This window comes from Calidris pugnax, unplaced genomic scaffold, assembly GCF_001431845.1.
Source record: "Calidris pugnax isolate Ruff unplaced genomic scaffold, ASM143184v1 scaffold289, whole genome shotgun sequence".
NCBI classification, from domain to species: domain Eukaryota; kingdom Metazoa; phylum Chordata; class Aves; order Charadriiformes; family Scolopacidae; genus Calidris; species Calidris pugnax.
Window position 1 is genome coordinate 180418 of NW_015091339.1, and position 23821 is coordinate 204238.

At 46.2% G+C, this 23821-nt stretch overlaps 1 protein-coding gene across 3 annotated transcripts in view; it reads right to left on the bottom strand.

Annotated features, from left to right (window-relative positions):
- NET1 (neuroepithelial cell transforming 1) overlaps nt 1-23821 on the bottom strand; it is a 65813-nt gene that overhangs the window by 15503 nt on the left and 26489 nt on the right. Inside the window, exons 2-3 of one of the 3 annotated variants that reach the window (XM_014961003.1) lie at nt 20194-20260; nt 12288-12347 (exon numbers count right to left, since the gene is read on the bottom strand). In XM_014961003.1, coding sequence (XP_014816489.1) covers nt 12288-12347; nt 20194-20260 — 127 coding nt within the window. Of the gene's footprint in view, nt 1-234; nt 383-2135; nt 2280-12287; nt 12348-20193; nt 20261-23821 lie in introns of those variants that run through there. The other 2 variants (XM_014961005.1, XM_014961004.1) reach the window with 2 other exon arrangements.

A 23821-nucleotide genomic window follows, 5' to 3' on the forward strand; every position in this document is an offset into this window, starting at 1 on the left:
TTTTCTTTTTAAAAGACTTTTAAGTTATTGAATTTTATTTTTAAATCGCTGCCTGCACCTCACGCCGGGGCCGGCTCCCAGCGAACCCGGCTCCTCACCCTCCCCTCAGGCGCGGAGGGTGTGAAACTGATGGTGGTGGTGGTGGGGGGGGGGAGTGTCGCAAACCCACCACTTTTCCCTCACAAAAACCAAAAAAACCCCTTTTTTCCCCTCACCAACCCCGCTCCTCCTCACCTCCTGCTCCCTGAAGGACTGGTTCTGCGCGTCGATCACCCGGATAGTCCTTTTGATGGGCAGCAGCCCCCCGAGCTCGTCGTGAGCCACCATGGCCGCCCCTCCGCGGCCGCCGCCGCCTCAGCCCGCGCTCATCCCTGCTCTGCGCCCGGCACCGCGCCGCGCCGCCACCTCACCCGCGGGGGCGGGGCCACGACAGAGACCACGCCCCTTTTCGTCCGGAAGCCACGCCCATTAACCACTAGCCACGCCCCCTCGCCCACCCCAGAGCCAGGCTGCCCCTCGGTCACTTTCCCGGCCCTAATTTCCTCCTAAACTCCCCCAAAAATGGGACCTGCGAGAGGCTGTGCTTTAAGGCACTGCAATGCGGGTACCCACTGAGGGTCGAGGGGGCTGCTCCATTGCACCCCACGGTGCAAAGAAGTTTGAAAAGCGGAGGGTTTTGGCTATTTGCTCTAAAAAAGAGACAAACCAAAATATGTACATTTTGATTTTTGGGGTTTTTTTTTCCTCCTCTTTTCCTCTGCTGCCCACGGTCATATCACGAGAGTGGTATGGGACACACACCTCCTGACAGCGCCTCTCGTTGCCGCTGCTGGAATATAAATCATTTGCTGCTGCGAGTTGTTTTTTTTTTTAACCAGCTCTCCTTGCTTAAAAAAAAAATAAAAAATAATTCTTGTCTAGACCTGTGCTTTTAAGTCTGCTCTCGGCTTTAAAGGTTGTGCTGGCACGGCTCTGTTAGCCAGGGGCTGGGCTGAGCCTCTCCCCCTCTTCTAAGAGGGGAGCCTGTCCCGGCAGGCCTGGCTCTAGATGCAAAAGGGTTTGAGTTTTTTTTGTTTATTTTTTTAAAGTCATATTATTCCTGGCACCGCCACAAATCTCCCAAATAAAAGGTCTCCTGTGCTGGTAAAAATAAACCCAGTTTATTTGGCGATAGGAGGGCAGCTGCGTTGCTGCCTACCTAAGCTAACCAACCTTCTTGATTTTATTTAATTTATCTCGGAAGAGAGAAATTTTGGGGGGGCTGGGAGGAGGGCAGGGTCCCCGGCTCCCCCCGTGGCCGCTGCAGGACGAGGGAGAGGGTTTGAAACGGTGTTTTTCAGAGTCATGAGCAGGAGAAAAGTCCTGTTTTCTCCTCCCTTGGCTTTTTTTTTTTTGAGCTTTGTTTGCTTTTCTTCCCTGGAGAGTTGCCCTCAGCAAATCTGCGATGCCAGACCACGACGTTTAGGATCATCCACTGCAGGATTACCTCATCTCAAGGCTTATCTCAGAAATAAAACCCTGCCCAGGGCACTCGGTCCCTACCTGGCTGCTGAACTTTTGCCTTCTGTCGCAGCAGGAGGCATGCGAGCATCTACTAGGAATGCAATTACTCTCATCTACATAACAACAGACGAGAAAAATAACAATACATCAAAAAGCCACCACCCCTCAAAACCCCAACCGACCCTCACGATTTTTTTTTTTTTTTAGGGGGTTTATGCAGCAAACAAACGCCCTAATTAGGAAAAATCCTGTCAGTGGAAAGAGTGCACAGAGCAACAGGAGGTGGGTTTTTTTTTTTAATGCAAATCCCACCGGGAGGAGAGGGGGGGGGGCCAGGGGAGGCGCCGAGCTGGGCTTAGGCTCCCCCCCCCCCCCCCCCAAGGGTCTATGAAGTTCTCTCTTCTTTTTAAAAGACTTTTAAGTTATTGAATTTTATTTTTAAATCGCTGCCTGCACCTCACGCCGGGGCCGGCTCCCAGCGAACCCGGCTCCTCACCCTCCCCTCAGGCGCGGAGGGTGTGAAACTGATGGTGGTGGTGGTGGGGGGGGGGAGTGTCGCAAACCCACCACTTTTCCCTCACAAAAACCAAAAAAACCCCTTTTTTCCCCTCACCAACCCCGCTCCTCCTCACCTCCTGCTCCCTGAAGGACTGGTTCTGCGCGTCGATCACCCGGATAGTCCTTTTGATGGGCAGCAGCCCCCCGAGCTCGTCGTGAGCCACCATGGCCGCCCCTCCGCGGCCGCCGCCGCCTCAGCCCGCGCTCATCCCTGCTCTGCGCCCGGCACCGCGCCGCGCCGCCACCTCACCCGCGGGGGCGGGGCCACGACAGAGACCACGCCCCTTTTCGTCCGGAAGCCACGCCCATTAACCACTAGCCACGCCCCCTCGCCCACCCCAGAGCCAGGCTGCCCCTCGGTCACTTTCCCGGCCCTAATTTCCTCCTAAACTCCCCCAAAAATGGGACCTGCGAGAGGCTGTGCTTTAAGGCACTGCAATGCGGGTACCCACTGAGGGTCGAGGGGGCTGCTCCATTGCACCCCACGGTGCAAAGAAGTTTGAAAAGCGGAGGGTTTTGGCTATTTGCTCTAAAAAAGAGACAAACCAAAATATGTACATTTTGATTTTTGGGGTTTTTTTTTCCTCCTCTTTTCCTCTGCTGCCCACGGCCATCTCACAAGACCACCTCCTGACAGTGCCTCTCGTTGCCGCTGCTGGAATATAAATCATTTGCTGCTGCGAGTTGTTTTTTTTTTTTAACCAGCTCTCCTTGCTTAAAAAAAAAATAAAAAATAATTCTTGTCTAGACCTGTGCTTTTAAGTCTGCTCTCGGCTTTAAAGGTTGTGCTGGCACGGCTCTGTTAGCCAGGGGCTGGGCTGAGCCTCTCCCCCTCTTCTAAGAGGGGAGCCTGTCCCGGCAGGCCTGGCTCTAGATGCAAAAGGGTTTGAGTTTTTTTTGTTTATTTTTTTAAAGTCATATTATTCCTGGCACCGCCACAAATCTCCCAAATAAAAGGTCTCTTGTGCTGGTAAAAATAAACCCAGTTTATTTGGCGATAGGAGGGCAGCTGCGTTGCTGCCTACCTAAGCTAACCAACCTTCTTGATTTTATTTAATTTATCTCGGAAGAGAGAAATTTTGGGGGGGCTGGGAGGAGGGCAGGGTCCCCGGCTCCCCCCGTGGCCGCTGCAGGACGAGGGAGAGGGTTTGAAACGGTGTTTTTCAGAGTCATGAGCAGGAGAAAAGTCCTGTTTTCTCCTCCCTTGGCTTTTTTTTTTTTGAGCTTTGTTTGCTTTTCTTCCCTGGAGAGTTGCCCTCAGCAAATCTGCGATGCCAGACCACGACGTTTAGGATCATCCACTGCAGGATTCTTGGAAATTGGGGATACAGCGAGTTTCCGTACACCCTTTTTGAAAGGACAGATTATGACTCCTTCGGATATGGATAATTCTTTTTTGGGTTAGTAAAAAACGACTGTTTTTAAGACAACTAAAGACCAAAAGGACGATGACTCTGGGGAGGAGCAGGCAAACCCTCCATTGGGCTTTGATTGGGTTGTTTTTTATTTGAGGGATATCAAACATGCCCATTTCTCATAGAATCATAGAATCATAGAATTGCCCAGGCCGGAAGGGACCTCCAAGGGTCATCCAGTCCGACCTCCCCGCAGTCAGCAGGGACACCCCCAACTAGACCAGGTTGCCCAGGGCCTCCTCGAGCCTCACCTTGAATATCTCCAGGGATGGGGCCTCAACCACCTCCCTGGGCAACCTGTTCCAGTGCTCCACCACCCTCACAGTGAAGAACCCTCTCCTAATCTCCAATCTAAATCTGTTCCCCTCCAGCTTGAAGCCATTGCCCCTCGTCCTGTCAACCTAAGGTCAAAGATCAGTTAAAATTGGTCTCAAGATTCAGGTCTAAAAATTGGACTAAAGATTTTCAACCTCGAGAGCGCAGACGTAGACGGGCCGAGTGGAGTCAACTAAAAATAGGGGATGGACGACCAGGAGCCAAGAGGGAAGGCGTGAAGCTGAGTCATGGGTATGAAGGTGGCACTTAAATGCTCCTTGTTGGGGCCAGAACATGACGTCCTGCGTCTCCAAGCGCTCCCTGCCATACGAAGTGTTCTCCGTGACGTGTTAAATAGTCCCTTCTCCTTTCCTGAGCCCTCGGGGAAGGGACCTGGGGAAGCACGTGATTCACCCATGAGGAGATCCCGGGCTTTTCTACGTGACACCTTGAGAGGTTAATTAATTTGTGGTGATGCAAGCCCCAGCTGATGCAGCCTGCTGATGTCATGTCGTGGAAACCTAAAGCTCTGGCCTGATGCAAGAGGGTTCACTCTATGCCTCCTGGCATGGAACGTGCAAAAGGTTATGCGCCCTGGACAACTGTCCTTGGTTCAAAGGAAGGGGTAGGTAGGTCCTCAAAGTAGTAAAAGATCCAAGACAAGTGGTTCTCAGCTGCTCCTGTAGCAGAAGGGATGATTTCTGTAGGTCTTCTGTATCTGGGTAGACCATCAAGCCCCATTTGGAGGCAAAATCCACCCCGGGTGGTGGAGACACACACTATGCAATGGGTACTCATAGAATCACGGGAAGGTAGGGGCTGAAAGGGGCCTCCAGAGATCATCTAGTCCAACCCCTCTACCAAAGCAGGGTCACCCAGAGCAGGTTGGACAAGAACACGTCCAGGTGGGTTTGGAATATCTCCAGAGAAGGAGGCTCCACCATCCCCCTGGGCAGCCTCTTCCAGGGCTCTGCCACCCTCAAAAGAAAGACGTTCCTCCTCGTGTTGAGATGGAGCTGCCTCTGTTCCAGTTTGTGCCTGTTACCTCTTGTCCTTTCACTGGGCACCACTGAGAAGACCCTTTAGATATTGATCAGCATCAATGAGATACCCTCTCGCTCTTCTCTTCTCCAGACTAAAAAGACCCAAGTCCCTCAGCCTTTCCTCACGAGAGAGACGTTCTAGTTCCTTGAACCATCTTCGTAGCCCTTTGCTGTACCCTCTCCCCACAGTTCCCTGTTCTTCTTGAACTGGGGAGCCCAGAACTGGACCTCGCTAACCAACACGCAACACAGGAAAGGCAATAAATCTGGAGAAGCCTGAAGGCAGCCAGGGTGGAAGATGGTGTTACACAAGTATAATAACCATTCCTCAGCCCCACGGCGTCCCCTCTGCAGCAACATAATCACCAGCTCAGAGCATGCAACGACACCTGCACATTATTTACCTACTTATGACATTCAAGAAGCAACATGAATATGACCTTAAAATTAGTAAGGTTCATTGCAGTGGAAACAGCACTCCAGTGGGCAAACCAACCTGAACCAGGATGGAACTTGGGAGCTCTGGGCAGGGACACCTCCCACCAGACCAGGTTGCTCAAAGCCCCCTCCAACCTGGCCTTGAACATCTCCAGGAATGGGGCAGTCACAGCTTCTCTGGCCAACCTGGGCCAGGCTCTCAACACACTCAGAGTGAAAAATATCTTCCTAATATCTCATCTCAATCTCCCCTCTTTCAGTTTAAAACCATTACCCCTCATCCTGTTGCTCCACTCCCTGATCAAAAGTCCCTCTCCATCTCTCCTGGAGCCCCTTGAGGGACTGGAAGGGGCTCTAAGGTCTCCCTGGATCCTTCTCTTCTCCAGGCTGAACCTCCCAACTCTCAGCCTGTCCTCACAGCAGAGGGGCTCCAGCCCTCGCGGAATTTCCGTGGCCTCCTCTGACCCCACTCCAACAGCTCCGTGTCCTTCTGATGTTGGTGGCCCCAGAGCTGGAGGCAGCACTGGGGGGTCTCCCCAGAGCAGAGCAGAGGGGCAGAATCCCCCCCGGCCCTGCTGGCCACGCTGCTGGGGATGCAGCCCAGGATGTGGGGGGCTTTCTGGGCCACCAGCGCACGTTGTCGGCTCATGTTGAGCTTCTCATCCACCAATAATCCCAACTTCCCTCTAACTCAGGGCATATTCTTCTACCCCAGAACATCTCCTTCTGTCTTCCCAGTGCCTCCTTAACCCTCTGCCCTTGGCCCCAACCTTCTTCATGCCTTCTCCTGCCCCTTTAGCCCACTGGGCATGGATCAGCCCACGCCGTGGAAGCCAGGAGAATGCAGCCCGGCCGGTCGATAACAGACCAGTTCTTCCTGCTCTCCTGCCAGTGGATATTCATAACATTCCTCCCCCATACTCAAATGGGGATTTTCACTTCTAGGAGCAAAATACCTTGGTGACTCCCATCCTGCTATCAAATTAAGGAGCCGGGATGAGTTCAAGTGACAGAAGAGTCAACCAGCCCTCATTGTTTTACTCTTATTTTTAGCTGGGGTTTTCATTTCCACGGAGAAGGGAGGGCTGCTGTTACACAGAGCTGTTTGCCCCAAGTCCTGGGCGGTCTCATACCTGCGACATTCCTTGCTCCTGCAAGTTATTCTGGATAGGGCTGCCACTAAATAAAAATGCTCTCGGGGGTATTGACACGTCGTTTTGTTATTTCAACCCCAAAGCATCATCAGATACATTTTAGATTAACAAACGATGAATTCCTAAGAAAACATGCATCCAAATTCCAGCGTGCAATTCCAGCCTGATGTAAGTTTTCACAGTTAAAAATACTCAGTTGTTTAAACGACACGTGGCATCTGGCTAGTGCCAGGGGTTGCCAAGCGTGGCATGCAGGAATGCTCCCCCAACAGCTGAATATGTCCTCCAGCACCTGCGTCCACGTTGGCCGCTGCTCATGACCTGATCCTGTCTCTTCTCTTGGCAATACTCAAGCAAATCACGGGTGAGAATGGTGAGCAGATAGTTAATGTCAAACCCCAGCAGGCCCGGATTGTGATTTTCAGCCTGCCTTCAGAGATTCATTACAGGACCCTCAACATCATAGAATCATAGAACTGGTTGGGGTGGAAGGGACCTTAAAGATCATCCAGTTCCAACTCCCTGCCCTGGGCAGGGACACCTCCCACCAGAGCAGGTTGCTCAAAGCCCACTCAAACCTGGCCTTGAAGACCTCCAGGGATGGGGCAGCCACAACTTCTCTGGCCAACCTGGGCCAGGCTCTCACCACCCTCACAGGAAAGAATTCCATCCTGATATCTAATCTACATCTTCCCTCTTTCAGTGTCAAACCCTTCCCCTTTGTCCTATGGCTCCATTCCCTGATCAAGAGTCCCTCCCCATCTCTGCTGTAGGCCCTCTTTAGGTTCTGGAAGGGGTTATAAGGTCTCCCTAGGGACCTCATATGCTCATAGTTCAGGTCTGGCTGGGTTACACAGCCCCAACCATCAGCCAGGACACTTGAGGGCTGATTTATTTTATACCTAACTCTGCAAGAAGGATGTTTTTTGCTGCTGACAAGAGCTAATGACAAAAGATCTAGGTTCTGCCACTGGCTGGAGAGGAGAAGACTTGAGCTGGTGCATTCATGGAGCCCGGAGGCGGGGGGTATTCCTCAGTGGGCAGTTTTCCCAGTTTTCACAGGTCCTGGATGCCTCTAATCTGCCTGACATCTGGATTCAATTTCTTCAAAGAAAGAACCTGCGACATTTTAATCCCTTTGGCGGCTTGAAGTCTCGGGGAAAACGAAAGCATCCATTACACTCCTAGCATATTCATTTTCATTGTTGTGCATGTACGTTTTGAAATCCTATTTACTAGGACCAGAAATCCACCTAAAAAGTCACTTTAAAGCTATTCTTAACGTGCTATATATAGTGTAACACGCCAAACACTGGAGGACTGGAATAAATAAGATCTCCATAGGCCATGATCTTCTCCCATACATGTTCAGGGACACAGGCCAGTCAGACACCCTCTGCCATACACAACGTTGTTTACTGTCCGTGAGCTGTGTTTAACATTCCACTCCCAGATATTTATATTCAGAGCCAAATTCAGAGCAGTATTCTGGAAAATGAGCAAAAGTAGGCTATGACCCATCAAGAGACTATTGGGTCATCTGTAAAGTTTACGAGCCGGTCTGGAATCCAGCATTTATTTTGGATGGTGGGAGGTGACTATAATTAGCTGCCGTTCAACTCCATTATACAGTTGCAAATTAAATAAAAAAAAAAAGCAACGCAAAGTACAGATACATTTTTACTGAAATATAACCTGCATTCTGCAAAAAACAAGTCACCTCAACCATCCCCGAAAAGTGAACGTTTGTGCGCTCAGGCCAGAAAAGCAATTTCCATCTTATGAATATGAATGTGCCACCAGAAAACACGGAACCCTCCGATCTCGTGATGTTATTAAACGCAACGTCTGCCCTAACACCAAAGTAATGGAGCGAGAAGCTACAGTTGACTTCAGCTCCCGACCTGCTCACGTGCCAAATGTTGTTTTTCGGAGTTGGCGCGGTGTAGCCAATGCCAGAGATGTTCGTTTTTGATCAAAGTCTATTTCCAAATACAAATTTGTAATTTATGCACGGGCACGTTCTCGCATGAATCAGACACGCCAATAAAATTCCCATAAAAGTCCTCTCGAGCGGTTGTATCTTTGGGAGGGGGAAGGGAATTAGGAAGGACTGTTTTTGTTGTTGCTTTAAAGCTTGTGGATATAGATTCTAAAGGAAGGAGTTAGCGCTGCAGCTTCCTGCATTATTTAGTGATGATCTTTAGGCAGTGTTATCCCAGCCTGAAGCCAAGCTGCATATGGGGACTCTGACTGTGGAAAGACACTCATTGATGGTTTCAAATGATCCGGAGCAGCAAAAATGCAGACACAAGGATTCTCTCCTCTCCACCTCCTCTTTTTTTTTTTTTTTTCCCCCAAGAAATACTTTACATCAAAACAATTCAGTGTTTATCTGCCTTCCCTAGAGAGATCTTCGCCCTCAGCTTTATCATCTCTTTATCATCTCAGTCTCTGCTGCCAGCACTAGTACAACTCTAGGGCTTGTTTGGGCTGAACTTCTATCCAGGCTGAGGAATATTCACAGAACTGGTCCCAAAAAGGTGGGTACGGGTTTGAGAAGGACACAGCATGGATGTTCATAAAAAAGGGTCCTCGCTAAGACTTCACTTCCTCTCTGAAATCCCTCTTCCTAAAGCCCTACAAGGACATCCCGTAACCAACAGAACACACCGTCCAGACGAGACGTGATTCTTGCCCGTTACTCAGCCTGGGTTTATTTTGCTTCTGGTGAAACACACCATCGGATCTGTCTATTCCCTGTCATTTAGCTAGTATTTATCTAGTTGCTAACAAACATCCAAGATATACACACACCTTCAAAAAAAACAGTGCTGCTTCCTCCTGTGAATCATTCACCACCTTTACATAACTGTGGGGTAATAGAATCATGGAACGGTTGGAGTTGGAAGGGACCTTAGAGATCATCGAGTTCCAACCCCCCTGCCATGGGTAAGGACAAATGCCATCACTTAATAAAAAGTTGGTCATAAACCTACCTGAAATGCAAAAAATAACTCTCCGTTTTAAAGCGTGAAGATCTGCTTGAGAAATTCCTGTCCTCAGTTTCTTGTTTCTGTTCCTGCATTGCAATTTACTCCCCTTTCTGTCTCAACCAGGCGATTATCAACAGCCCATGTTGTAGCAACAGCTCCAGACACAATCTGGGGAAAAAAAATACCTTCTTTCTCCCCAAAGGAGGGTGTTTTGGCACAAGAGAAGGGCTGGCGCAGTGCTGATGCTGTAACTGTCATGGGTTGTAGCTTCCCACTCATATTTTGGTAATGTTTGGAGGGTTTTAGGCTGTATGTCAAATTAGAAGCTTTAATAGATCTGGTTTGGTTTTGAGTAGGACCCTGGGTGATAAGGAGGTCACCAAGCCCAAATAAATGGGAATAGCTGGGGCATCACAGCCCATCTGAACTGGCATCATCTCCCCTGCCATGTTGCATACCATCTGCCTGGTATGCAGAACAATAATCTACAATATGTGAGTTAAAAAGCCTTAAAGGACTGCTCAGCCTTTTTTTAGAAGGACAGGTAGACATCCAAATTAAATAATCCCTTCCCCCTATCTTTATTTTAAAAATATACATGGGGTAAGGTGCCAAGTCGGGGATACTGGGGTGCAATTCCCTGCTCTAAAGCAGCTTTTCATGGGATCGCCATCGACACGGTGGTTTTGTCAGCACAATTATGTCTAGTAGGAGTGTGAATGCAACATGCTGGCAAAACTCCTCCGTTATTACAAGTACGGTGATAAAACAGCAGCTTGTCAGCTGAGCTATATTTGCTGGGGGAGATAAAGGAGCTGCAATAACAGTTATGCTGTGAGGTTAGACATTTTAGAGAACCAACCCCGAAAAATCAGTTCCCATCTGTAAGATGGGGGTAAACAATATGGTCTGACCTCCACGTAACATTCTTAAATCGTCTTGGTCTTCTCTTGTGTCCTTATTTCATCAGTTAAATAGATATACCCATGTCTGATGGAGCCAAATTTTAGGCTTTTGGTTCACCCTCATCAAATCCAGACAGAACAAAGTATAATCTGTGCTACCTCACATGTGCTCGATGAGACTCAGATATCTGAGTTTCAAAAATCTAACTATAAATAGTTGACTGCGCTGCTTTTGAAACATTAAATACCCTTGAGAGTCAGTATCAAAAAAAGCCTGAAAATGACAATCCAATCAGTACCATTAATGTATTTTAACAAGAGCAGTGGAGTCTATCTGAGGGGTGTGCCTCAAACTCTCAGCTGTCCAGGACAGCCTGACCCTTTCAAAAGAACAAGTTAAAAAATCAGGTTAAACAAAAGCTGCAGTCTGAACTTTGACTGTATTAGCCTCGGGATTTCCCTTTTTTTTTTTGGAAGATTTCTGTCGAAACTCTTAAAAGGCAAGTACACAAATTACTGTTGATATTTTCGTTTCACCTTGAAGTGACTGCTTTGTGGGAGAAACCCTAATTCATGCAATTTTGTCCAACACATAAAAAGGTAGCCCAATTAAAAAGAAAAAAAAAAAAAAAAAAAAAAAAAACCTTAAAAGAACAAGTTAAAAAATCAGGTTAAACAAAAGCTGCAGTCTGAACTTTGACTGTATTAGCCTCGGGATTTCCCTTTTTTTTTTGGAAGATTTCTGTCGAAACTCTTAAAAGGCAAGTACACAAATTACTGTTGATATTTTCGTTTCACCTTGAAGTGACTGCTTTGTGGGAGAAACCCTAATTCATGCAATTTTGTCCAACACATAAAAAGGTAGCCCAATTAAAAAAAAAAAAAAAAAAAAAGAAGAAGAAAATCCTTTTCCCTGAGGGCAGATTTCCAAGCTGTAACACTCCCATCTGCATCAGAAAACCAGAAAGACCTCAGAAACAAAACAAGCCCAAAACACAGTCAGTTCAGAGGCATCACAGCCCTCTGCAGATAATCTTTTTTTTTTTCTCTTTTCCCTCCCCTACTGGGAAATTACAGGGATGGTCTTATCTGGAAGAGGAGATCTAGTCTAGAGGGGTCAAAGCCCAGATTTACCCTGTTGGACCGGACAATTGGTCGTGGAAAGCATCCAGCAGTAGCCAGGTTAAGTGAGGCTAATAAATAATGCAGAAATGTAAAGTAGGTGACAACAACAGAGGATGCCTTGGTCATTAGGTCAAACAGGAAATTCTCCACTAACAAATTACTTCTAATCCCAGTCTAATAAACCATAAACCCCACTTAGTTAACTCTCAGCTCAACAGTTACCTTTCTGGGAAAAACCCTATTTCTCTTCCTTCCTCTTTTCAGGGAAGTGTCCGACAGTGAGACCTTGAGGACAGATGGCCAGTGGGAAGTAGTTTCTCTTTCAGAAACCCAAACTTGGATAATCCTCGGAAAAAGTTACAACTCTGCACTTCCCCACCCTTATTTTTGTAAGTCACTTTAATCCCTAGCTTTAAGAACAATTTACCACCCAGCCAGTCCAGCTTGTTTGCAGTACGACGACGTGCACTAACCAAAGTCAAACAAAAGCAACGTGTGAAGGGTCTTTGCACAGTTTTGCTTCCTGGCACTTGAAAACGCTTATGTTCTTGCTGAGGACGGGTGACACACATTTATTTCACACAACGTTAAAACCGTGGCGGATTTAGGATTCAAATGATTAAAACCCAGAGATCACAAAGAGCGTTATGGATATCACCAGGCAGGACTCAGCCCACCCCAGAGGTGTACACAAGAGCAAACACAGCTGTACCCGTCTCTAAACTGTTGATAGTGAAATGCAAACACACAATATGTGACGTTCCCCGGTAAGGAACCACTAGAGTCGACAGAGCAGATGATTGCACAAGACCGTAGAGGAACGTGTTTTGATTACCTTGAAGTCAAGGCTGCAAATACTGACTGCATCATCGTCTTTCTCTCGGCGCTTCCTCTTCTGCAAGAAATGGAACAGAATTGTAACTCTACACTCGATTTGCGTTCAGAAAGAAGGCTCTGTTTATTATGAAGCATAATAGAAACATTTTTGTCCAGTTTTGGGCACCTCAATACAAGAGAGATCTCGAGGTGTTGGAGCGAGTGCAGAGGAGGGCAATGAAACTAGTGAAGGGCCTGGAAGACAAATCATATGAAGAGCAGCTGAAGGAGCTGGGACTGTTTAGTTTGAGGAAGAGGAGGCTGAGGGGAGACCTCATCACTCTCTACAGCTACTTGAAAGGACACTGTAGAGAGGTTGGTGCTGGTCTCTTCTCACAGGTAATTAGTGACAGAACGAGAGGGAATGGCTTCAAGCTCCAACAGGGTAGGTTTAGACTGAACATTAGGAAGGAATTTTTCACCGAAAGAGTGGTCGGGCATTGGAACAGGCTGCCCAGGGAGGGGGGGGAGTCACCATCCCTGGATGTGTTTAAGGGACGTTTAGATGCAGTGCTAAGGGACATGGTGTAGGGGAGGACTTTGTAGAGTAGGGTAGATGGTTGGACTCGATGATCCCAAGGGTCTCTTCCAACCTCAATGATTCTATGATTCTATGATTTTCTTTCTTAGACCTCCCAGCTAACTGTAATAACTCAAAAATTAAAGGCTGAAAACAAATGCAAAGCAGATTTATGCTGTTTCATGAGGTTTGTCACCTGATCAATACCTATAAATATCAGTCTGGAGAAGAGAAGGCTCCAGGGAGACCTTATAGGAGCCTTTTAGTCCCTAAAGGACTAGGGAGAGATGGGAAGGAACTCTTGGTCAGGGAGTGATAGGACAAAGGGGAATGGTTTTAAACTGAAAGAGGAGAGATTTAGATGAGATATTAGGAAGAAATTTTTCACTGTGAGGGTGGTGAGAGCCTGGCCCAGGTTGGCCAGAGAAGCTGTGGCTGCCCCATCCCTGGAGGGGTTCAAGGCCAGGTTGGAATAAGCTCTGAGCAACCTGGTGTGGTGGGAGGTGTCCCTGCCCAGGGCAGGGGGGTTGGAACTGGATGATCTTTAAGGTCCCTTCCAATGTGAACCGTCCTCTGATTCTATAAATTATATTCCTATAAACTTATTTCTCTGCACTCCCATAATTGTGGTTGTGAGTAAAGTCTTCGGCAGGAAATCTCCGTCGCAGGACAGAATGCAGCGGTTACCACTGTGAAATTATTTGAGATTCATTTAGTTCAATGAAACATTTTTTGTGGTTTCTGAGGTCAGCAATCCAGCAATAAAGTTGGGGTTTTTGAAAGAGTTTTGTACTAAGAGGGTCAGACTCGGTGACTATCAGGAGCTGAGGTCTCCAGGGGACACCAGGAGATACCAGGAGATACTGCATAAAGCAGTTTTGCACTAGGTTGGTCGTTCCTGCTCCTCAGCTACCCTCCAACACCCAAATTTATTCGATTCAGGGGATTCTTGATGATTCTATGATTTTTACTGTGTATCAGGGATTTGTTTTATAGTGCTGTTCTCTAAACAGCTGAATGTGTGTACCTGAGGGCATTTTTTATTTAATTCATTAATTTGGGCATGGCCAGTAGACAGCTGTGGCTGAAGTATCCCTGCTAGGAATGCAACGGACTAAAAGAATAAGCATTTTTGTAGAATAAAGATGAGGCTTTTGGCCATGCAGCTCTCAGCTATTTTCCTTTCTAAAGAAGAGCACAAGGCAGTGGAACAACGATCAAAGCCATCTGCACTGAGCTTCCTGATACCTCCCACTATTTCTGTACTATCTGGGCTTCTACATCATTTTTTTTTCATTACTCAGATAACGGAAAACCAATTGTGGGCTCATCCTGTTTGACTGTGCCAGCCTGCAAATCACCCGGTGTGGAAAAAAAACCTGGGTCACGAGCACAAATTGTTTGGTCACCCATGAAACAAGTAGTTGATTTTCATCCTGTGTTTGACCCTTGTCCTTTGACATTTCAGAATGACTCAAGTTCATCCTCTTCCACTTCATTAAGTAGAGAGGAAAACGAAAAGAAACTATTTTGTATTTTTATATTGGCCTACATGTTGTTTATCAGTTTAAGAGAGTAGATGTTGAACTAGGTGAAATGAGGGAAACACCTTCTCTGCAGCTGCAGAGGGAAGTACTACCCCAAGTCCACTCTGAAGTTCAGCAAATTTCAGTTTTATGCTCTAACAGTCCAGCACAGAATCACAGAACGATATGGGGTTGGAACGGACCTCTGGAGATCATCTAGTCCAACCCCCTGCCAGAGCAGGGGCACACAGAGCAGGTTGCACAGGAACGTGTCCAGGCAGGGTTTGGAAGTCACCCGACAAGGAGACTCCACCACCTCCCTGGGCAGCCTCTTCCAGGGCTCTGCCACCCTCACAGGAAAGAAGTTCCTCCTCATGGTGAGATGGAACTTCCCATGTTCAAGTTTGTGCCCGCTCCCTCTTATCCTGTCACTGGGCACCACTGAAAAAAGACTGGCCCCATCCTCCTCACATCCACCCTTGAAGGATTTCTAGGCATTGGTCAGATCCCCCCTCAGTCTTCTCTCCTCCAGACTAAAAAGACCCAAGTCCCTCAGCCTTTCCTCAGCAGAGAGATGCTCTAGGCCCCTTCATCATCTTTGTAGCCTCTGCTTTCCCCACTCCAGCAGTTCCCTGTCCTTCTTGAACTGGGGAGCCCAGAACTGGACCCAGTGCTCCAGCTGGGGCCTCATCAGAGCAGAGGGGCATGATAACCTCCCTTGACCTGCTGGTCATGCTCTTCCTGATGCCCCCCAGGAGACCATTGGCCTTCTTGGCCACAAGGGCACATTGCTGGCTTATGGTCAACTTGTGCACCAGGCTACCAAATCCTTCTCCTCAGAGCTGCTCTCCAGCAGGTCACCCCCAACCTGTCCTGGTGCTGGGGGTTATTCCTCCCCAGGTGCAGCACCCTACACTTGCCCTTGTAGATTTTCATAAGGTTCCTCTCTGCCCAACTCTCCAGCCTGTCCAAGTCTCGCTGGATGGTGGCACAGCAGCTTGACCTTCTGTCAGGAGCAAATAGGTAATTCCTGTTTTCTTAGAATTTAATAATATATTCCTATAAATTAAAAGTTTCGCCTTTAATAGAGGTTTGTCATCATTGTAAGCGTATTTAAAATGTTGGAATACAAGTTGTCATTCAAATTATTTTTAAATGCTGACCAGCCTAGTTTCAATGGCTCCTTTGAAAATGTGATGCTTGTTGAGGGGATGTCCAGCTTCCCCGGAGGGTTCTAGGAAACCTGTTCTCCTGTTTGCTAGTGCTTTCACATGATGGTTTTTATGCTGCCTCTACCCTTTAACTATTAAATACACACACATAATGGTGAGATATTACAGAATTGTACTCACTAGTTTCTTATATTTTGGGTTTTGGTGCTGTGTTTTTTTTTCTCAGCTACTCAAACGAGCTACAGAAGTGGATTCAAGTACAATGTTCCCCAAGGATTTAAGTTTTTCTGTTTTGTTTTGGTTTTTTCTATATTTGCAAAGACAAGATACTGACTCTGTCACGTGAGTCCTTTCACTGAGGCTTGCTAAATCCAGAGCACAAATTCTCACATTAGACGTTATGTCTTACCATACTTATAGCACTGACACTGAATTAATGTCCCAGCACACTCCATGCTTTTTGAACAGACCTTTGGCAGGCTGGAGAACACATGCAAATGCAGACATTTGTTCTTTTAGGTTTAGTAAAATATTCAGGGTTGGTTATTTATCAAACCCCGCAATAAAAGGCTGCCATAACCACACCTTTTTGGTCCGCGGATTATTTTTCCCATATGTAAGTCAAGGATATTAGCATCTATTTAACAGAAGAAAATTTGCCATAAAGAAAAAGACACCACGCCTTTTCGGTCTGAATATTATTCGTTCCTTATGGAGTCAAGTACATTAACATCTTTAACATACAGCTCCAGACCAAAGCCCAGACACGAAAGGAAGGCCAAAGTTTTGTTTTTAAACTGGCTAGACTTATGCAATAAGTATTGCATTGGCTGGGCCCCATTTCCTTTGCCCAATATAGTTTCATACAAAAACTTAGACATTTCACTCCGGAGCCAGCTGTATCGTTCCCTCTCCGGTGCCAGAAAAGAAATAGATTCCAAGAAAACGGCCTCTTTAGACTGCTCAAATCTGGGCGTTTAAAGCCACACGATAGAAAAGCAATCGCTACGGTACCGGTTTCTCACATTTTTTGAGACGGTCACGATCAGAGACCCGATACCTTAACCTTCTCATGAAACTCAAGTCATGTGGAAAAAGTTACTTCGACGAAAGTTATTAAACTGTAAAAACTGTGAGACCCGATTTAGGCTCTCAAAGAGAAGCATAAAAAAAAAAAAAACCGTGAGACCCGATTTAGGCTCTCAAAGAGGGATTGTAAAGGAGAAGCATAAAAAAAAAAAAATGCTAATCAGGAGGGGAAATCTAAATATTTTGTGACTTTATTTTAGAAAGACCCAAACAACACCATGTGCATGAATGTTAATTATATTTCAAGGATTCTAATGAAAGCTCCGGGATCGCTTCTTAAGAAAGCGCTGTTTTTCAATTTGAAAACAATTCTAGTCATCTATTTTTCCTCTCTCCCACTAAGGGCTTTTGCCTAAAACCAGGATATTTCGTTCTTTGGGGATCAGTCTGGTTTTTGCTGCTTATTGCCCACCTGAAGTCATAAAACACCAATAAGGTTTCAGGTGAGGAATGTGCATCAAGGACCGTTAAATCAACAAAGATCAAGCGCCTGTTTCCCATAAACGAATCCTCCTTAATGAAAAGGAAGAAAGGAAAACAGACCATGAGTAACCTTGCTTCCAGTCAGAAGCCATCCAAAAGGGTGTTTTAAGCCAAACTACAGTAGTTTTTTCTTAGAATTATGCAGAACACGTACTAGTCCTTCTCTTTAAACCCACCCCGCCTCTGCAGGCACGAAAAGGACACTTGGCTGAGTTACTTGCTTCCCCTGAGGCTCAGGCCAGGTACATTTTGCAGACTTTTGGCCAAACAGCTGCACAAACTAAGGCATGAAAAGATGCTATTTGCAACTGGCATATGAGTTCTTGGTGGTCATGAGGCAAAAAAAAGACCCTCTTATGTGACACACTTAGTCCAGCACATGAGACACCAAGAAAAGTAAGAGTTCTTGATTGCCAAGGGGCTGCTGCCAAATTGCAGCGCTCTGGTCAACGTATGTCAGCCTAATTATGTTGGCAGAGCCTCTAAGTTGAGACCTGGTCCCCGGCCACGTGTCAAGGATATGTCTACTGGGCAAGCAAACTGCACAGCTATGCCCTTTCCTTTGTTAGTCTTTCTCTCCTATATTTGCTTCTCTTCCAGTGTTAGGTCTACCAGTCAAAGAGTAACCTCTAACAAGTCACAGGAAAGCTTGGATGTCCAGAAAAGGGCTGGAGTTCAGAGGTACCCACCATCTGTAGCTCCAAATGTAGCTACTCGGGCTTGAAGGGAGAAGAAGCAGTGGACAAGGTTGATGAGGGACATGATGGAGAATGCAAATAAGCAATTAAGTCCTTCAAAAAGCAGTTGCTTTGTCTTTTGTTGTCTGTCATGACATGCAATACATTCTAACTGTGATTGGGAGTTCAGCTAAATATGTGTATAGCCAAATAAAAGCAGATTAAAAAACCTGCAAAGAACAGGAATGACTTGAAATTCGGTCAAGATGCTTTTAATTTGTGATGTTAGAGCACAATATTTTTCAAACTTGAAAGAATATAATTTCTAGGGTTTTGTAATATTCAAATGTATATGTTTAATGTAGCTGCAGTCACCAGATGAAAGTTTCTAAAAATTAGGGAAAAGAAAAATCTACAAGAGATTATGGTTTTGTTTAATCCTCTCCCACCCTGGACTGGTGGTTGTGCAGCCTCAAAATTGCACATGGCTGCCCATTTTGGGTAGGTTCAGGCTGGATCGGGTAGGTTCAGGCTGGATATTAGGAAAAATTTTTTCACTGAAAGGGTTCTCAGACATTGGAATGGGCTGCCCAGGGAGGTGGTTGAGGCCCCATCCCTGGAGGTGTTCAAAAGCCGGGTTGATGTAGTGCTGGGAGGTATGGTTTAGTGATGATGCTCCTTGTTTGTTGTGTGGGTGTCTATTTTTGTCAGTCAGGTTGATGGTTGGACAAGATGATCTTTAAGGTCCCTTCCAACCTAGAAGATTCTGTGATTCTGTGATCAAGGCGCAGCCAGCGAAGTTCTGTCTCAACGCTTTCACAAGAAGCTCCAGCTGATTTGTGATGGGATTTCCTTCCTAAAAGTTAATCCTGTCTTTTTCCCCACCTCCAGACCCATTCTCACGCCCTTCCTCGTGCCACCACATGCATTCGTACAGTTTGTGCGGTCAGCTGGATCAGCTCATCCCAAAACTCTTTGTTTTCTTTTTGGGAAGGGAAGTTTTTCAGCCAGATCAGTTTGCTGGCTGAGGAGAGCATCCCCATTTCCAGGGGGCAGTGGGGGGGCGGGGCAAATCGGCTTAGGCAGCTCATGAAAATGAAGTTTTAAGATAAGACAAGATTTATGTACACAAGACCAGGCACTGTGCACCTCCTTCAGCTGACTAATCGCCTTGAAATCTGTGGTGCATGAAGCGGGACAGACGTCATGAAGCAGAAATTCAGAACACAAAGCCAGTGTAGGTCCTCTGAACCACTCTGCAGAGTGGTGCATCCTCGTAGAATCACAGAATCACAGAATCACAGAATCTTCTAGGTTGGAAGGGACCTTAAAGATCATCTTGTCCAACCATCAACCTGACTGACAAAAATAGACACCCACACAACAAACAAGGAGCATCATCACTAAACCATACCTCCCAGCACTACATCAACCCGTCTTTTGAACACCTCCAGGGATGGTGCCTCAACCACCTCCCTGGGCAGCCCATTCCAATGCCTGAGAACCCTTTCAGTGAAAAAATTTTTCCTAATATCCAGCCTGAATCATGGAATTGCCTGGGTTGGAAGGGACCTTTCAGATCATCGAGTCCAACCATCAGCCTAACAGTGACAAAACCCACCACCAAACCATATCTCTAAGCACCACATCTACCCAGCTTTTAAATCCCTCCAGGGATGATGACTCCACCACTGCCCTGGGCAGCCTCTTCCAAGGATTAATAACCTTTTCAGTGCAGAAATTTTTCCTAATATCCATCCTAAACCTCCCCTGGTGCAACTTGAGGCCTTTTCCTCTTGTCCTATCGCCTGCTTCTTGGGAGAAGAGATGGACCTCCCCCTTGCTACAACCTCCTTTCAGGGACTTGCAGGTAGAGACCTTCTTGCTCTCTACCTACTTCATCTACCAGCTCTAGAGGCTGGATGTGAACCACTTCTTGAGTGAGGGATGCATGTTAAAGCACGGAGAGAAAAATACAAGGCTTACAGCAGTTAGGCCATGCATTTGCTCTAGGTAGTTTCTACCAAATAAAATACAGATTTTTGCATTTTAGGAAAAAAAAAAAGAACTAAAAATAAAGGTTTACTTCTACACCATGTTTTACATCTAGCCTGTTGCATTGGCAGCTTAGTTAGCAGGATTGCTGAGACAATCACAAATTAAGAAGTTTATAAAGAAACCACGGTGTCCCGGATATCCTGCCTTTGCTTAATCCCTGTGTGCAAAAAGCACCCTCCAGCTAAAGCTCAGAGCCCTCAGTGGCTCTGAAAACATCGAGCCAGGTAGAGAAGAATGTGTTGATTTTCTTTCTCTTCCAGGCAGAGGAACCTTCATCTCTGAATTCCTGCTTTTGTTTCCATGCTTTTGCAATATGCACCCACCAGTTGTTTGAACTCACCAGGGTGAAGTCCCAATGTGGTCCTGGAGTCAGAAAAATGAAAGAGCTGCCTCGTCTGAGAGGGTACCTGGGAGCAGAAAAAAAGGAATAAGGTGAATAATGTAGCAATTAATAAATTGCATACGTTTTCCACAGCTTTGATGGTATCGTACATCTTCAACTCCTTGCACAAAAGCTGCAAAGACAATGATGTAGCACAGTCTTTGGGAAGGAGAGACCAAAAGTTTGGCCAGTATTTCCCACCACCATTGCAGGTGTTAGATTAAAAATCCCAGTTTGCTACAACAAACGGCTCCGTGCTACGGAGGGGGGCAAAAACCTCTCACTGGGCCCTGCAGGCTGGTCTGGAGGAAAATCTCTTTTTGACCACAAACCTGCCAAGCTGACCAAGAAGAAGGATACAACAATAATAATAATAATAATAAATAACAATATTGTGGCCTCGTTTTCCAAGGTTAATGAAGCTGAAATGAAAGGAGGCAACAAACTGTACCTTTGACAATGCAGCCTTGTAGTTTCCCATAAAATTACAAGCAGGAATTGAGTTGTGGTCTTTCATTAAGTCATTCCTGATCCAAGAAAGTTAAACCACCAGAAAGCCCTCCACACAATAGACCGTTTGTATAATCCTTGCTCTTTGAACAATGGTAAACGAATTGCCTTATGCAAGTCATTTATTGTACTAGCACCGAGTTAAGCAAACAAGTTACGTTCCAACTTTCACTGTCTGGTGGACTTAAGGTATGTTTCCAGCAACAATTTTTTAAAGCTTATTCTGGCCATAGTATGGAGAAACATTTTTGTCTGTCATTGGGTTTCTGCGTGTAGAATTTTAGTCCCAAACGGGCCACACACTTATTTTTTTTTCAAAGGCAGCCAGCTGTATCGCCTAATGGGGAGATTTCCCCCTCGCTGTCACAAACTCAGACAGAAAAGGCATCTCCTCACCAGCTGCACCTTTCTTCTCCGTACTGAGATCCCAGAGGATTATAAAAAACCTGGAAATAATATAGGAATGCAAATCCTTCTGACTTTCAAGCGACTCGCACTCCAGCACTGCTGAAAATTCATCTCAGAGGGTATTAGTAGTATTTAACGTCAGCAGCGCTCCGTATCGGAAGAGAAAAAAGCATTTGTCTGTGAAAGGTTTGTGCAGGGTGGGGTGTTCTGGATCAGTATTTGGAAAATATAAGTCAACCCACCCAGAAAATGCTTTTGCAATTCTACCAGCCAATGCAGAACAACAAGGTAAATGTTATATAAAGTGTACCTTATTGGAAGCAAGATGTGAAGGAATACAAGAGGCAAACATTTTATGCAGCAGATGTAGACTGCAAAGGTGAGCTAATTAGTAATTCTCCTCTGAAAATACATTTCTGTGCTGACCCTTTGCTTAACATCTGTTAATACCAGCAACACTATTTTACTTCAAGAAATCTATGATCTGCTGAATGCCTGAGCTGGTTCTGTGCTCCTCACTCCAGTAAGGACCAGTGTCCACGTTGCAGATTATGTTTTTGGGTTGACTCAAGAAATTGGCGTCTGGTATCAAAAAGACAAAACCACCAGGTGCAAGAAGGGCATCTCCTCTTCCCTCCCCACTGGTGGTGAAGGAATGTGGCTGCCACACACTCTTTGCACATTTCTCAAAGCAGCTTTAGCAGAAAATTATATACTTTGGTGTAGACAGGGAGTGAGAGCTGTTCAGCCACCTCAGTAGGTCCTACAGAAGAGGAACATCACTTGTCTGCAGCTTCTGGGGTCACTGGAGTCCCCTGGGGACCTGTTTAGGGTGCATTTCACCAGCTCCAAGGGTTTGAGCAAGGCAGCTGCCATGTAAGTAGTGCAAATGCTAAGCAAGAAGCATCTGCAGTGGAAAACCAGGATGTGGGATCATTGTCAAGGGTTCAAAGTGGTTAGAACAGTAAATATGCCATCTCTGGTATATATACACACATAGACGTAGCTATCTAAATATATAGATATCTAAAATAAATACCTAAAATTTATAAAATATATGAATATATTTTTAAAAGCTTGTTTAAAAGTCCCATAGGCACCAATTTAGACTTATGTAAAACCAGATGAAACTTTTCTTCGGACCACAAGACCTTCAGGTGCCTTAGGATCAGTCCAAACCTTTTAATACAATCACTGTGTCTGTGACACTGCTCCAGAAAGGAAAGTGGCATTTCCAAGAGCTGCATACCAGTACACCGCTTGCTAGAGGGAGAAGAAACTTCTGGAAGGGAACATTCTTTGGGATTTATAAGGGTACATACCGCTTGGGAGGAAAATCTGGGAATGAGCATCGGATTTCTTTGAAATTTAAAATAGAGTCATGTTTTTCTCACGAGAAAGAAAAATTCTTACTGTATAATCCCAACATCTAACCTGCTGGGCTGCTCAGACCAAAATTTATGTGTTTGATTAAACCTTCCCTGACTACAGATAGAAGAGCAAAGAGATAATTAATGGTTTGCAAGCTGTGCCCTGAGCAGCTATAAAGAGCTCCCCAGAACGGACTGAGCCTCAGTGTCTAAGACAGGCGGGAGGTTTCATGCTGGGAAGCAGGAGCACAATTTTATTCCATGAATTTTGATTTCTGACACCAGAGGCAGCCAAATTGTGGCCTGGAAGCCACACGAGGCTCGCAAAGTGTTCAGAGTAACTCCCAGTCATCCCAGTATGGATGTGGGCTGCTTGTAGCTGCCCCAGCTACATCGTCTGAGGTCCTGGGTGCACCTCGGGTTGTGTCCCTCTGCCCGTGGGGACCAAGGGGACTGCAGGTACGAGGCTGCCATTGAGAAAAAGTAGGAATTTAGCCTGTTTGTATTAATGCACTCATCTTCCCACCAAATGGAGATTTTATGGGGTATAAGCAGTTTGAAACCCTTTCCCCTCATCCTACGGCTTCACTCACTGAGCAAGAGTCCCTCCCCAGCTTTCCTGGAGACCCTTTAGGGACTGGAAGGGGCTCTAAGGTCTCCTTGGAGCCTTCTCTTCTTCAGGCTGAACCCCCCCAACTCTCTCAGCCTGTCAAGAAGATCTGTGTTGGGTGTTTGGATGACTGAAGGGAACCTGGGGCAGATATTTCTATATAACATGCCTTTTGTGGGAGGTATTACCTGCATTTCTCCCCACAGCTGAGTGACCAAGGGAGAAAGTTTAGATGATGGAGTCTAAGGTGGAGAAATTTCTCTCCAGCTCTTGTGGACAGCTGGAAAAAAAAAGCTTCCTGTAGATTTCTGAACCCCTAAAAGTCGTTCTAAAATGTCAAGGTTTCCAAGTTAACACCCTCATATGTGATCATTTCCCCTTTTCATGAAAGAATAGTGGCTGGGTAGTCTTGTTGCTGAGCAGTAGAGGGGTTAATGTCACACAGAGATGTGTGATCATCTCTGCAGGTTGTTTTTTGAAAGATGCCACCAGGCAGGTTCCTAGGAGAGACCAAGAAAAGCCTTTTTCAAGGACAGTGGGGAGGCCAGAGTGGGAGGTATCTCATGCATTTAGCTACATGAATCCCACCCCAGCTTGAGCAGCTTCTGAAATGCTGCAATCCCACAAGGTACATGCCTTACAATGCACGTGCCAAAATAAAGCACTGCTTTGGATGAAAACCTTATTA